The sequence below is a fragment of the Lolium perenne genome, chromosome 2 (genome assembly GCF_019359855.2).
Source record: "Lolium perenne isolate Kyuss_39 chromosome 2, Kyuss_2.0, whole genome shotgun sequence".
Lineage (NCBI taxonomy): Eukaryota > Viridiplantae > Streptophyta > Magnoliopsida > Poales > Poaceae > Lolium > Lolium perenne.
In genome coordinates, this window is record NC_067245.2 from 137626988 (window position 1) to 137642534 (window position 15547).

Genomic DNA, 15547 nt, shown 5'->3' on the forward strand with positions numbered 1-15547 from the left:
TAAATCTGGGGGTCCTGTATTTTGCAGCTCCATCCACTCTGCGATGAAATCTGGCAGAATTTGCGACTTTATTGCTTTTCTTTTTTCATACGTGATGTCCCGAGGAGAAAATTCTATTCCCCAAAGGGAGACACGTCCTGTAGCTTATGGATTGTTCAGTATATTTGATAGAGGTGCTTCATTGACCACTATTATTGGGTGTGCCGAAAAATAGTGGCGCAATTTTCTTGCTGTTGTGAACACTCCATATGCTAACTTCTGATTGTAGGATAACGTTGCATAGAAAACAAAAAATTTCCTACCGTGAACACGCAATCCAAGCCAAGATGCAATCTAGAAGACGGTAGCAACGAGGGGTTTATCGAGTCTCACCCTTGAAGAGATTCCAAAGCCTACAAGAGGAGGCTCTTGTTGCTGCGGTAGACGTTCACTTGCCGCTTGCAAAAGCGCGTAGAAGATCTTGATCACGATCCCTCCGGCGCCACGAACGGGCAGCACCTCCGTACTCGGTCACACGTTCGGTTGTTGATGAAGACGACGTCCACCTCCCCGTTCCAGCGGGCAGCGGAAGTAGTAGCTCCTCTTGAATCCGACAACACGACGGCGCGGTGTCGGTGGTGGCGGAGAAGTCCGGCGGAGCTTCGCTAAGCGTGCGGGAAGTGGAGGAGCGGGGCGGCTAGGGTTTGGGGAGAGGGGGGCGCCGGCCACTAAGGGGTGCGGCCACCTTGGTGGTTCTTGAGGTGGCCGACCCCCTCCCCTTGTCCCTCATTATATAGGTGGAAGCCCCAAGGGTTGGACTACAAGTCTCCGAATAAGACCCGAACCCAAAACCTTCCATATGATAGGGAAACCTACCCAAGCTAGGACTCCCACTAGAGGTGGGAGTTCCACCTTCCATATGGGGGGGTGGCCGGCCCCCATAGGGGGAGTCCACTTGGGACTCCTCCCCCACTAGGGTTGGCCGGCCATGGAGGTGGAGTCCCTCCGGGACTCCACCTTCCTTGGTGGTTTCTTCCGGACTTTTCTAGAACCTTCTAGAACCTTCCATAGAACCTTCCGCATCATTTTAATTCACATAAAATGACATCCTATATATGAATCTTATTCTCCGGACCATTCCGGAACTCCTCGTGATGTCCGGGATCTCATCCGGGACTCCAAACAAATATTCGAACTCCATTCCATATTCAAGTTCTACGATTTCAACATCCAACTTTAAGTGTGTCACCCTACGGTTCGCGAACTATGCGGACATGGTTGAGTACTCACTCCGACCAATAACCAATAGCGGGATCTGGAGATCCATAATCACTCCCACAGATTCAACGATGACTTTAGTGATCGAATGAACCATTCACATACAATACCAATTCCCTTTGTCACGCGATATTTTACTTGTCCGAGGTTTGATCTTCGGTATCACTCTATACCTTGTTCAACCTCGTCTCCTGACAAGTACTCTTTACTCGTACCGTGGTATATGGTCTCTTATGAACTTATTCATATGCTTGCAAGACATTAGACGGCATTCCACCGAGAGGGCCCAGAGTATATCTATCCGTCATCGGAATGGACAAATCCCACTGTTGATCCATATGCCTCAACTCATACTTTCCGGATACTTAATCCCACCTTTATAACCACCCATTTACGCAGTGGCGTTTGGTGTAATCAAAGTACCTTTCTGGTGTAAGTGATTTACATGATCTCATGGTCATAAGGACTAGGTAACTATGTATCGAAAGCTTATAGCAAATAACTTAATGACGAGATCTTATGCTACGCTTAATTGGGTGTGTCCATTACATCATTCATATAATGATATAACCTTGTTATTAATAACATCCAATGTTCATGATTATGAAACTAATCATCCATTAATCAACAAGCTAGTTTAAGAGGCATACTAGGGACTTCTTGTTGTCTACATATCACACATGTACTAATGTTTCGGTTAATACAATTATAGCATGACATATAAACATTTATCATAAACATAGAGATATAAATAATAACCACTTTATTATTGCCTCTAGGGCATATCTCCTTCAGTCTCCCACTTGCACTAGAGTCAATAATCTAGATTACATTGTAATATACCTAACACCCATGGCATTCTGGTGTTGGTCATGCTTTGCCCTAGGGAGAGCTTTAGTCAACGGATCGGCTACATTCAGATCAGTGTGTACTTTGCAAATCTTTACTTCTCCATCTTCGATGTACTCGCGAATCGAGTGGTAACGCATCTTGATATGCTTCAGCCTCTTGTGTGACCTTGGCTCTTGTGCATTGGCGATGGCACCCATGTTATCACAGTATATGATTAATGGGTCCAATGCACTAGGAACCACACCGAGCTCTACAATGAACCTCTTCATCCATACCGCTTCTGATGAAGCCTCTGCCGCTATGTACTCTGATTCTGTTGAAGACTTCGCCACCGTGCACTGCTTCGAGCTTGCCCAGCTTACTGCAGCACCATTCAATATAAACACGTACCCAGATTGTGACTTAGAGTCATCAGGATCAGTGTTCCAACTTGCATCGGTGTAACCACTTACAACGAGCTCTTAGTCACCTCCATAACAAAGAAACATATCTGATGTGGACTAAGTCCAAGGATGTGCCCGATCTTCACGGATTTGGGTGGAACTCGTGGGGGTAGGTGGATGAACGCGATGAACACGAAGAACGCGAGGGGAATCGTGGGGATACAACACACACACACGCACACAAACCGGTTTTCCCTCGTAGGCCCGATACACCTACTCGATAGAGGTTGCGAGAAAAGACCTTCCGGTAGAAGTCCCGCAAAGAGATCGACAAATCGAAGCTCGCAAGATCTAGAAGGGTGAAAAGACCGGAAGGTTGATAGAAGTGCAAGCAAAAGACCAAATAGGTAGAAGTGCAAGCAAAAGATCAAACAAACGGTAGAAGTCACCAAAGAGATCTTGACAAGTCGATAGGAGCCCGGGTGGGTACAAGATCATAGATCTAAGTAGGATTCCCACAAGGGTGAGCTAAGCTCAGGTTTAATTTCACATCAAGTCTAATCTCAGATCTGAGGCAACCAGCCTATTTATAGGTGGGGGCGAAGGGGTAAGTTACAAGCTGAAAAGTGCTGTCGTGCTGAAGTTCGATGGGGCGGAAGTTCCGGTCAACTTGGGCGGAAGTTCCGGCTAGGGGCGGAAGTTCCGGTCTGGAGGGGCGGAAGTTCCGGTCGGGGCGGAAGTTCCAGCCAAGTTCCGGCCTTGTTCCGGAATTGCGCCATTGTCCCGCAGTAACATCCAGGGGGGTTTTCGCCGACTTTCGGAACTTGGGCGGAACTTGGGCGGAAGTTCCGGTCCCTCGGGGCGGAAGTTCCGGCCTGATCCTGTCTTCTGGGCGCTGGAAGGCATCTGGAGGGAATCTGGAGGGCATCTGGGCGGAAGTTCCGGTCCTGGAGGGTGGAAGTTCCGGCCTGGCAGCTGTAGCTCCATCTTCGTCATTTCCAGCTCTCTCTCCATTGGCTTGGTCTTCATGGCTCGCTTCTTGGTCGATGTACCTGATTGAACATAGGGTATTGGCATGAAGTAGCAAGCCATCCAAAGGGGTGTCAAAAGCATACATGGAGAGGAGCGAATTCACCTCTTGGCGTAGGGCTTGGGCTCGAGCTCGTGTCATTGGACCACGAGGAGGGCTTGTCGGTCTTGATGTAGTATCGACCTTGGGTAGGGCTACATCATCTCCCCCCCCTTGGGAAAGAGTCGTCCTCGACTCTAACGTCTCTTCATCTTCATAGTATGGCGAGAGGTCGGACACATTGAATGTGTTGCTCACCAAGTACTTGGATGTTGGTATGTCGATGACGTAGGCGTTGTCGTTGATTCGCTTGAGAACCTTGAAGGGACCATCGCCTCGGGGCTTGAGCTTGGAGTTTCTTTCTTGAGGGAAACGGTCCTTGCGAAGATGTAACCACACTAGGTCTCCTTCATTGAAGATCCTTGCCTTTTTGTTCATGTTGAGGCGTGTTGCTTGACGAAGAACTTGTTGCTCGATTGTTGCCCTTGTATCTTCATGTAGCTTCTTCACGGCGGCGGTGCGCTTGTCGAAGTCCATGTTTGTCCGCTCATGAAGTGGAAGTGGTAGTATGTCGAGTGCCGTGAGCGGCTCAAACCCGTAGACGACCATGAAGGGACTCCTTGATGTTGTCGAGTGCTTGGCGCGGTTGTAGGCGAACTCCGCGTGTGGAAGACACTCTTCCCATGACTTCAAGTTTTTCTTCACGAGGATGCGTAGAAGAGAGGATAGGCTTCTATTGACCACTTCCGTTTGGCCGTCCATTTGCGGGTGCGAGGATGATGAGAATAAGAGCTTCACTCCAAACTTTGCCATGAGCGACTTCCAAAGATAACTCATGAACTTGACGTCTCGATCCGACACAATGCTTTGCGGTACTCCATGTAGGCGAACAATTTCCCTGAAAAACAATGAAGCAATGTGTGAAGCATCGTCGCTCTTATGGCAAGGTATGAAATGAGCCATCTTAGAGAATCTATCCACTACCACAAATATAGAGTCATGACCATGCTTAGTGCGAGGCAAGCCTAGAACGAAATCCATGCTAATATCGGTCCATGGTGCATATGGAATAGGCAATGGGGTGTAAAGACCATAAGGGTTGGAGGTAGACTTAGCTTGTAAGCATGTTGTACACCGTCGGCAAAGGCGCTCCACATCGCGCTTCATTCTTGGCCAATAATAGTGAGTGGAGAGCATGGCATATGTCTTGTCTCTTCCAAAGTGTCCCATAAGACCACCACCATGCGATTCTTGTAAGAGCAAAAGGCGAAGCGAAGACATAGGAATACAAAGTTTGTTGCCCTTGAACAAGAATCCTTGGTGCAAATAGAAATCATCGATGCCCTTCTCACTAGAACACTTTGCAAAGATTGGGCCAAAGAAAGCATCGGAAGCATATAAATCTTTGATTTCATCAAGACCCAAAACACTAATATCCAAGCGAGTGAGTAAGAGGGTGAGTTTGCGGGAAAGAGCATCCGCCACAACATTGTCCTTGCCCTTCTTGTATTTGATCACATATGGAAAGGACTCAATGAACTCAACCCACTTTGCATGTCTTTTGTTCAAATTGTGTTGACTTTTCAAATATTTCAAAGACTCATGGTCGGAGTGGATAATAAACTCTTTTGGCCAAAGATAGTGTTGCCAAACTTCAAGAACACGAACCAAAGCGTAAAGTTCCTTGTCATATATAGGATAGTTGAGGCGTGCGCCATCTAACTTCTCGCTATAGTATGCCACGGGTTTTCCATCTTGCATAAGCACTCCACCAATACCGAGTCCACTTGCATCGCACTCAATCTCAAAAGTTTTGGAAAAGTTTGGAAGAACAAGGAGTGGTGCCTCGGTAAGGCGTTTCTTCAACTCATCAAAAGCATTTTGTTGGGCCTTGCCCCAAACAAACGGAACATTCTTCTTGGTAAGATCATTCAAAGGGCAAGCAATGGTGCTAAAGTCTTTCACAAAGCGGCGGTAGAAACCGGCGAGTCCATGGAAACTTCGGACTTGAGCAACATTGGTAGGAGTGGGCCAATTGTGGATGGCCTCAACCTTATAAGAATCAACTTCAATACCATTAGCGGAAACCACAAAGCCAAGGAAAACCAATTTGTTTTGAGCAAATGTGCATTTAGGGAGGTTAGCATAAAGCTTTTCATGTCGCAAGATGCACAAGACTTCTCTCACATGTTGCACATGGTCCTCGAGGTTTTTGCTATAAATAAGAATATCATCGAAGTAGACAACCACGCTCTTGCCAATGAGAGGACGTAAGATGTGATTCATGAGGCGCATGAAAGTAGATGGAGCATTGGAAAGACCGAAAGGCATAACGAGCCATTCATAGAGACCGAGTTTGGTCTTGAATGCCGTTTTCCATTCATCACCAATAGCCATGCGGATTTGATGGTAACCACTACGCAAATCAATCTTAGAGAAAATCGTGGCACCACTAAGTTCATCAAGCATGTCATCTAAACGCGGAATGGGATGGCGGTAACGGACGGTAATGGCATTGATGGGGCGACAATCCATACACATCCGTTGCGTCTCATCCGGTTTAGGCACAAGAATCACGGGAACCGCACAAGGGCTTAGGCTTTCACGAACATACCCTTTTTCTAGGAGGTCTTGTATTTGGCGTTGAATCTCCTTTGTGTCTTCGGGGTTGGTGCGGTAGGCGGCGCGGTTTGGTAGAGGAGCGCCGGGTATGAGGTCGATGCGGTGCTCAATCCCTCGAAGCGGTGGTAGTCCATGAGGAAGCTCGTCGGGGAAGACATCTTGGAACTCCTTCAAAAGAGACAACAAAGACGAAGGAAGTGTTGTTAAGTTGTTAGTCTCCGAAGATGGCCCCTTGCAAATGAGCACATAGTGCAATATGGTGGATGGGTTGTGGTGCAATTCTCTCATCTCACTCTTGGTAGCTATGAGGACACTCTTCATCTCACTCATATATAGCTTGTGGCGCTCACTTTCCTTTTGGTGGGTCACTCTCTCACCACTCATCTCACTAGTGATGGTAGCTTCCTTAGCCCTCGCTAAAGCCTTTGCATTGTCCGCAATCACTTGGCTAGGAGTCATTGGGCGTAGGATGTATTTCTTGTCGCCGACCTTGAAGCTATAGGCATTTGTGTAGCCATCATGGCTTGCTCTTTTGTCATATTGCCAAGGGCGACCAAGTAGCATGTGGCACACCGTCATGGGCACTACATCACAATCAACGGTGTCTTCATAGGCGCCAATCTTGAAGGATACGGAGACGGTGTGTTGTATCTTGACATTTCCATTGTCACTTAGCCATTGCACATGGTAAGGATGGGGGTGTTTCCGGAGTGTGAGGTTGAGCTTGGAGCATAGTTCGGTGCTTGCAAGATTGTGGCAACTCCCTCCATCGATGATGACCTTTATTGATTTGCCATTGATTCCGGCTCTTGTTTGGAAGATGTTGCACCTTTGATCTTCATTGGGAAGTGCATGGGTTGTCAACACTTTGGTCACCACAAGGGACGGGCTTGCATCATGCACACATAGGACTTGCTCTTGGTCTTCCAAGTCATCATCTTCATGATTGGTTGCGGCTTGTACCAAGGCTTCATATTCGCCTTCACTCAAGTACTCCACATCTCCATCATCTCGAGTTATCATAACTCTTGTGTTCTTGCATTCAAAGGATTTATGTCCTTGAGCTCCACACATGAAGCATGTGATGTTACTAGATCCCGTGGAAGCTTTGGAGGACATAGTTGATTGATCTGGCTTGAAGCTTGTTGTCTTGAAGGCACTCTTCATTTGCTTAGGAGGATCCTTGGGAGCAATAGCACTTGTGTTCTTGATGCTTGAGGAGGTATTTGTTGCATTGCGCGCGGCGAAGAAGGACTTTGTTTTTGCACTTGCTATGTCTTCTCGCACTTGGCGCTCGGCTCTTGTAGCTTGATGAAGCAATTCAACCATGTTGGTGTAAGGCAAGAATTCCACTATCCTCTTGACGGGAATGTTCAATCCATTCAAGAATCTTGCCATTGTTTGCTCTTCTCGCTCGTCCACATTTGCACTCATCATTGTCATGTGCATCTCCTTGTAGTATTCCTCAACGGACTTGTAGCTTTGCTTGAGTTGGGTAAGCTTGTTGAAGAGGTCGCGTTTGTGATGGTTGGGCACAAAGCGTTTGTGCATGACTTCTTGCATCTCTTCCCATGTAGCAATGGGGTCTAGATCTTCCTTGTCACGCTTCTTGTTCACTTCTTCCCACCAAACATTTGCATACCCTTCAAACTCTAGTGATGCCATGGCCACTTTCTTTGCTTCGGAGAAGTTGTGTATGCGGAATATCTTGTCAACCTTGAGAACCCAAGAGAGGTATGCATCGGGGTCTTCTTCTCCATGGAACTTAGGCATGGTGAACTTGAGTTTCCCAAAGATTTCCTCTTCATTGCGGTCATTGCGTCTAGGAGGTGGTCTTTCTTCACCAAGGTCTTGACGTTGTTGAGGTGGATGTTGTGGACCGTGAGCATCTCTATTGTTGTTGCTATGTTGTTGACGAGGAGGTGGCCTTCCATGACCTTCATCTTGATCATCATTGTTGTGGCGGCGTCGAGGCATCACACTTTCTTCACTTGATGCTTGGTGATGACTTGATTCTTCATCTCTTGCCCTTGGAGGAGGTCTTCTAGCATGAGGGCGATCATCATGATGGCGGCGATTATCTTGACCTTGAGGGCGTTGAAGATGAACAACATTGATGATTTGGCGCTCTTGGCGCGCTTGCCTTTGTTCCTCTTCAAGAAGGCGTTGTCTTCTAGCTTGAGCTTCTTGTGCTTGTCGTTGCCGCTCTTGTTCTTCAAGTGCTTGTTGTTCATTGCGGAGGCGCTCTTGTTCCCTTGCTCGAACTAGCTCTTGATCATGGCGAAGGCGTTCTTGCTCTTGTTGGAATTGAGCATTGAGGTCCTCTTGGTGAAGGCGCTCTTCTTCAAGGCGTTGACGCTCTTGGACAAGTCGAAGTCGAGCTTGCTCCGCTTCTTGAGCTTGTTGGTGAAGCACTTGGACATCCACATTATGGTGGCGTGGGTCTTCATTAGAATCATGGCGAGACGGTGTAGGAGCTCTTGACCTTGAGCTATGAGAGCGCGAAGACCTTGAGTGGTGTCTTCTTTCTTCTTGACGGTTGAGTGTGTGGAGGATATTGTCCAAAGCCGTCTTCATTTCCCTTGTCTCTTGACCTTGTATGGCAAGTGTGGCCTTCAACTCATTGCCTTGAGTTTCAATCTTCTCATTGAGGTCTTGCACTTGATTGTTGAGGTCATTCCTTTGCACTTGAGCTCTTTCTTCATAGCGGACATTGGTATCCTTGAGCATGGCTTCAAATTGATTTAGCTTGGCGTGGATGGCTTGAGTAGCTATCCAATGTTGGTGTCGCGTCATCGGTAGTTGGTTCCCTTCTCCACTAGACATGGTTACAACTAAAACAAGAACTATGTGGTGGGTGGTTAGGAAAGACTACCAAGAAAGTCAAAACTTGCAAACCAAAATCGAAAGGGTGTATCAAGTTGAGGAACAACCGGTTACACACACAAAACAAAACTCTATATGGTGTTAGGTATGGATGTGTAAAGCCAAATGGAAGAACCAAACGAAAAGTCTATTGTCAAAAGTGGGTAAGATCCAAAAGTCACAAGTCAAAGGCGGTGATCACAAAAGGCATACACAATGAGGAACACACGCGTGGGACAAAATGGGGTTAGCGCGACTTGGAAAATGAGCAAGAACAAAATGGTCCTAACGAAGACTACTAGCTCGGTGTCACGCCAACACAAGAGAGACCGTGGCTTGGTTGCAAAATTGAGAAGCAACAAGATTTGCGCAAGACGCCTCTCTTCTCTTTTCTCTCTTTTGCTTAAAAGCTTTGGACTCTTTTGTGTATAGGTGTCACTCGCACACTTTTTCTTTTTCTTTTTGTATTTTTCTTTTTCTTTTTCTCACTATGTAAGGATACTACTATCTATGTAAGTATGTCACACTTCTTTTGCTTATCTTTTCACACGAGCTTGCTTCAAAGCTTTGCTCAACACACGCACACCCTCACGGTCGGGACGCTTGCGCAATGCTTCGCAACACTAGAAAGCCACTCTCGATAGGAAAGGTACGCAAAAGAGGCTAGGGCTACAAGTTAGGAGCAAGTTATACCACTTGATGATGGTGGCCGACGATCTTGAACTTGCTATGGTGGAGGTGTCAAGTGAACCGCTTGGATCCTCGGGGTGCCGTCGTCGTTGTCGATGTTGCGGAAGCTTTGTGGTAGCTGAAATGGCACTCAAACCGAAGTCCAAACACAAGGGGGTTAGTACCAAAACGAAAAACGAAGGTTGCTGTCAAAATTTCGGCCAGGCGGAACTTCCGGTCCTGAGGGGCGGAACTTCCGGTCCGGGGGCGGAACTTCCGGTCCTTCCGGGCGGAACTTCCGGTCGCAATCAGATCTGCGGGCTGTTCGTCGATTTGGGCGGAAATCCGGGCCGAAATCCTTCGAATTCGAGGAAAATTTGGCACTAGAAGCTGTGGGAAGGTGGGGGAATTGCAGATCAACACCAAAGGCAAGTTTCTATTGGAGCAAAACCACAAATAACTCAAGAAATCGAGAGATCGATCCAAGGCCAATTTGGGGCTATTTTTTGGGAAAAAATTTTGGAAAATTTTTGGGCGAAATTGGTGGAATTGGGGGATGTGGGGGTCAAATCCGTGGCAACCAAAGAGCTGCTGATACCATATGATGTGGACTAAGTCCAAGGATGTGCCCGATCTTCACGGATTTGGGTGGAACTCGTGGGGGTAGGTGGATGAACGCGATGAACACGAAGAACACGAGGGGAATCGTGGGGATACAATACACACACACGCACACAAACCGGTTTTCCCTCGTAGGCCCGATACACCTACTCGATAGAGGTTGCGAGAAAAGACCTTCCGGTAGAAGTCCCGCAAAGAGATCGACAAATTGAAGCTCGCAAGATCTAGAAGGGTGAAAAGACCGGAAGGTTGATAGAAGTGCAAGCAAAAGACCAAATAGGTAGAAGTGCAAGCAAAAGATCAAACAAACGGTAGAAGTCACCAAAGAGATCTTGACAAGTCGATAGGAGCCCGGGTGGGTACAAGATCATAGATCTAGGTAGGATTCCCACAAGGGTGAGCTAAGCTCAGGTTTAATTTCACATCAAGTCTAATCTCAGATCTGAGGCAACCAGCCTATTTATAGGTGGGGGCGAAGGGGTAAGTTACAAGCTGAAAAGTCTTTGTCGTCTTTGAAGTTCGATGGGGCGGAAGTTCCGGTCAACTTGGGCGGAAGTTCCGGCCAGGCGGAAGTTCCGGTGCGGAGGGCGGAAGTTCCGGTCGGGGCGGAAGTTCCGGCCAAGTTCCGGCCTTGTTCCGGAATTGCGCCATTGTCCCGCAGTAACATCCAGGGGGGTTTTCGCCGACTTTCGGAACTTGGGCGGAACTTGGGCGGAAGTTCCGGTGGGCGGAAGTTCCGGTCCCTCGGGGCGGAAGTTCCGGCCTGATCCTATCTTCTGGGCGCTGGAAGGCATCTGGAGGGAATCTGGAGGGCATCTGGGCGGAAGTTCCGGTCCTGGAGGGCGGAAGTTCCGGCCTGGCAGCTGTAGCTCCATCTTCGTCATTTCCAGCTCTCTCTCCATTGGCTTGGTCTTCATGGCTCGCTTCTTGGTCGATGTACCTGATTGAACATAGGGTATTGGCATGAAGTAGCAAGCCATCCAAAGGGGTGTCAAAAGCATACATGGAGAGGAGCGAATGCACCTCTTGGCGTAGGGCTTGGGCTCGAGCTCGTGTCATTGGACCACGAGGAGGGCTTGTCGGTCTTGATGTAGTATCGACCTTGGGTAGGGCTACATCAATATCCTTAGTTCTTTTCAAGTACTTCAGGATATTCTTGACCGCTGTCCAGTGTTCCATTCCTGGATCACTTTGATATCTGCTAGTCAAACTAACAGCATGTGCTATATCCGGTCTAGTACATAGCATGGCATACATGATAGATCCTACTGCCGAGGCATAGGGGATATTACTCATCCTTTCTCTTTCTTCTGCCGTAGCCGGTCCTTGAGTCTTACTCAAGACGTTGCCTGGTAACATAGGTAAGAACCCTTTGTTACTTTCGTCCATTCTAAACTTCTTTAGAATCTTGTCCAGATATGTACTCTGTGATAGCCCTATTAGGCGTCTTGATCTATCTCTATAAATCTTGATGCCTAATATATACGATGCTTCACCAAGGTCTTTCATTGAAAAACTATTATTCAAATAACCTTTAACACTGCTTAATAGTTCTATATCATTCTCGATCAATAATATGTCATCTACATATAATATCAGGAATGCTACAGAGCTCCCACTCACTTTCTTGTAAATACAGGCCTCTCCATGACACTGTATAAACCCGAAGTCTTTGATCACCTTATCAAAGCGTCGGTTCCAACTTCTTGATGCTTGCTTCAGTCCATAGATTGAACGCTGAAGTTTGCATACTTTGTCAGCATTTTTAGGATCGACAAAACCTTTGGGTTGTACCATATACAACTCCATTAAGGAATGCCGTTTTGACATCCATCTGCCAAATCTCATAATCGAAAAATGCAGCTATTGCTAACAAAATCCTCACAGATTTTAGCTTCGCTACAGGTGAGAAAGTCTCATCGTAGTCAACTCCTTGAATTTGTCGGAAACCCTTTGCGACAAGTCGAGCTTTATAGACAAGAATATTACCATCAAGATCTCTGTTTTTCTTTTGAAGATCCATTTATTCTCGACAGCCTTTCGGCTATCAGGTAAGTCTACCAAAGTCCATACTTTGTTATCATACATGGATCCCATTTCGGATTTCATGGCTTCTTGCCATTTGTTGGAATCTGGGCTCATCATCGCTTCTTCATACGTCGCAGGGTCCTCATCATTGTTATCCACAATCATGACATTTAGACAAGGATCATACCAATCAGGAGTGGCACGTTCCCTTGTCGATCTGCGAGGTTCAGTAGTTTCCTCGTTCGAAGTTTCATGATCATTATCATTAGCTTCCTCTGTTGCCGGTGTAGGCGGTACAGGTACAACTTCCGCATCGCGCTACTCTGATCAACGAGTATAGATTCATCAATCTCATCGAGTTCTACTTTTCTTCCAGTCACTTCTTTAGTGAGAAATTCTTTCTCAAGAAAGGTTCCGTTCTTAGCAACAAAGATTTTGCCTTCGGATCTGTGATAGAAAGTGTACCCTATAGTTTCCTTAGGGTATCCTATGAAGACGCATTTCTCCACTTTGGGTTCTAGCTTGTCCAGTTGTAACTTCTTTACATAGGCTTCGCAACCCCAAACTTTCAGGAACGACAGCTTAGGTTTCTTATTAAACCATAATTCATACGGTGTCATTTCTACGGATTTTGATGGTGCTCTATTTAAAGTGAATGCGGCTGTCTCTAATGCATAACTCCAAAATGATAATGGCAAATCAGTAAGAGACATCATAGAACGAACCATATCTAAGGGAGTTCGATTACGACGTTCGGACACACCGTTTCGTTGTGGTGTTCCCGGCGGTATCAATTGTGAAAGTATTCCGCATTTCTTTAAATGCATGCCAAACTCATAACTCAGATATTCACCTCCACGATCAGATCATAGAAATTTAATCTTCTTGTTACGTTGATTTTCTACTTCACTTTGAAATTCCTTAAACTTCTCGAAAGTTTCGGATTTATGTTTCATGAAATAGATATACCCATATCTACTCAGATCATCTGTGAAGGTTAGAACATAACGATAACCACCGCGCGATGCTACGCTCATTGGTCCGCATAATACATCGGTATGTATGATTTCCAATAAGTCAGTAGCTCGCTCCATCATACCGTAAAATGGAGTCTTAGTCATTTTACCCATTAGACATGCTTCGCATCTATCAAGTGACTCAAAGTCAAGTGATTCAAGTAATCCATCAGTATGGAGTTTCTTCATGCGTTTCACTCCAATATGACCAAGACGACAGTGCCACATATAAGTAGAATTATCATTTAATTTAATTCGCTTAGCATCAACGTTATGTATATGCGTATCACTATTGTCGAGATCTAACAGAAATAAGCCATTCTTTTGTGGTGCTCGACCATAAAAGATATTATTCATAAAAATAGAACAACCATTATTCTCAGACTTGAATGAATAACTGTCTTGCATTAAACAAGATCCAGATATAATGTTCATGCTCAACGCAGGTACATAATAACAATTATTTAGGCTTAAAACTAATCCCGAAAGTAGATGTAGAGGAAGTGTGCCGACTGCGATCACATTGACCTTGGATCCGTTTCCAACGCGCATCGTCACTTCATCTTTCAGCAGTTGTCGTTTATTCTTTAGTTCCTGTTTCGAGTTACAAATATGAGCAACCGAACCAGTATCAAATACCCAGGTACTAGAACGAGAACCAGCGCGATAAACATCTATAACATGTATATCAGATATACCTTCTTTCTTCTTCTTGACAAGGCCGCTCTTCAGATCAGCCAGATACTTGGAGCAATTACGCTTCCAGTGTCCCTTCTCCTTGCAGTAATAGCACTCAGCATCAGGCTTAGGGCCGTTCTTAGGTTTCACAGGAGGCGTGGCAGCTTTCTTGCCACCCTTCTTGAATTTTCCCTTAGACTTGCCCTGTTTCTTGAAAGTGGTGGTCTTGTTGACCATCAAGACTTGGTGCTCTTTCTTGATCTCAATCTCAGCAGCTTTTAGCATGCCAAAGAGTTCAGGTAACTCCTTGTTCATGTTCTGCATATTGTAGTTCATCACAATGTTCTTGTAACTTGGTGGCAGTGATTGAAGGACTCGATTAATCCCCAGTCTGTTAGGAATCACTATTCCCAAGTCACTGAGTCTCTTCGCATGCCCGGTCATGGCGAGCATGTGCTCACTAACGGAGCTGCCTTCTTCCATCATGCAGCTAAAGAATTGTTTCGATGCTTCATAGCATTCCACGGCCGCATGAGTCTCAAAAATAGCTTTCAGCTCTTTCATCAACTCATGAGGATCGTGGTGCTCAAAACGTTTTTGAAGATCGGATTCCAGACTGCACAGGATGGCACACTGAACTTGAGAGTACCGAATCTTCCGAGTCTCGTAAACAGCTTTTACTTCATCGGTTTCAGTCATAGGAGGGTCACCTAGCGGTGCATCAAGCACATATTGCAGATTTCCGCCAGAGAGGAAGATCCTCACATGACGGAACCAGTCGGTGAAGTTGCTACAGTTGCTCTTAAGTTTTTCTTTCTCTAGGAACTGGTTAAAATTGATTGGGGACGCCATCTCTACAACATATATTTGCAAAAGTTTAGACTAAGTTTATGACAAATTGAGTTCAAATTTTAATTCAACATAATTAAAAATCTAGGTGAACTCCCACTCAAAACAATATCCCTCGCATTGTCTTAGTGATCACACGAACCAAATCCACCGCACCTAAGCCCGATCATCACGAGACAAGGTGTGATTTCAATGGCGAACACTCAAAGTGTTCATCATATCAACCATATGATTCATGCTCTACCTTTCGGTATCACGTGTTCCGAGACCATGTCTGTACATGTTAGGCTCGTCAAGGCCACCTTAGTATCCGCATGTGCAAAACTGTCTTGCACCCGTTGTATGTACTTGTTGATTCTATCACACCCGATCATCACGAGATGCTTCGAACCGACAAGACTTGGTAACGGTGCTACTAAGAATGAACACTTTATTATCTTGAGATTTTAGTGAGGGATCATCTTATAATGCTACCGTCGCGATCTAAGCAAAATAAGATGCATAAAAGGATTAACATCACATGCAGTTCATATGTGATATGATATGGCCCTTTTGTCTTTGCGCCTTTGATCTTCATCTCCAAAGCACGGACATGATCTCCATCATCTTTGGGCATGATCTTCATCATCATCGGCGTA

At 46.0% G+C, this 15547-nt stretch overlaps 1 protein-coding gene across 1 annotated transcript in view; it reads right to left on the reverse strand.

Moving 5' to 3' along the window:
- LOC139835608 (uncharacterized) overlaps nt 1-15547 on the reverse strand; it is a 33503-nt gene that overhangs the window by 8695 nt on the left and 9261 nt on the right. The window contains exons 2-4 of the mRNA XM_071825468.1: nt 5823-6414; nt 5577-5660; nt 4717-5141 (exon numbers count right to left, since the gene is read on the reverse strand). Coding sequence (XP_071681569.1) covers nt 4717-5141; nt 5577-5660; nt 5823-6414 — 1101 coding nt within the window. The remainder of the gene's footprint in view (nt 1-4716; nt 5142-5576; nt 5661-5822; nt 6415-15547) is intronic.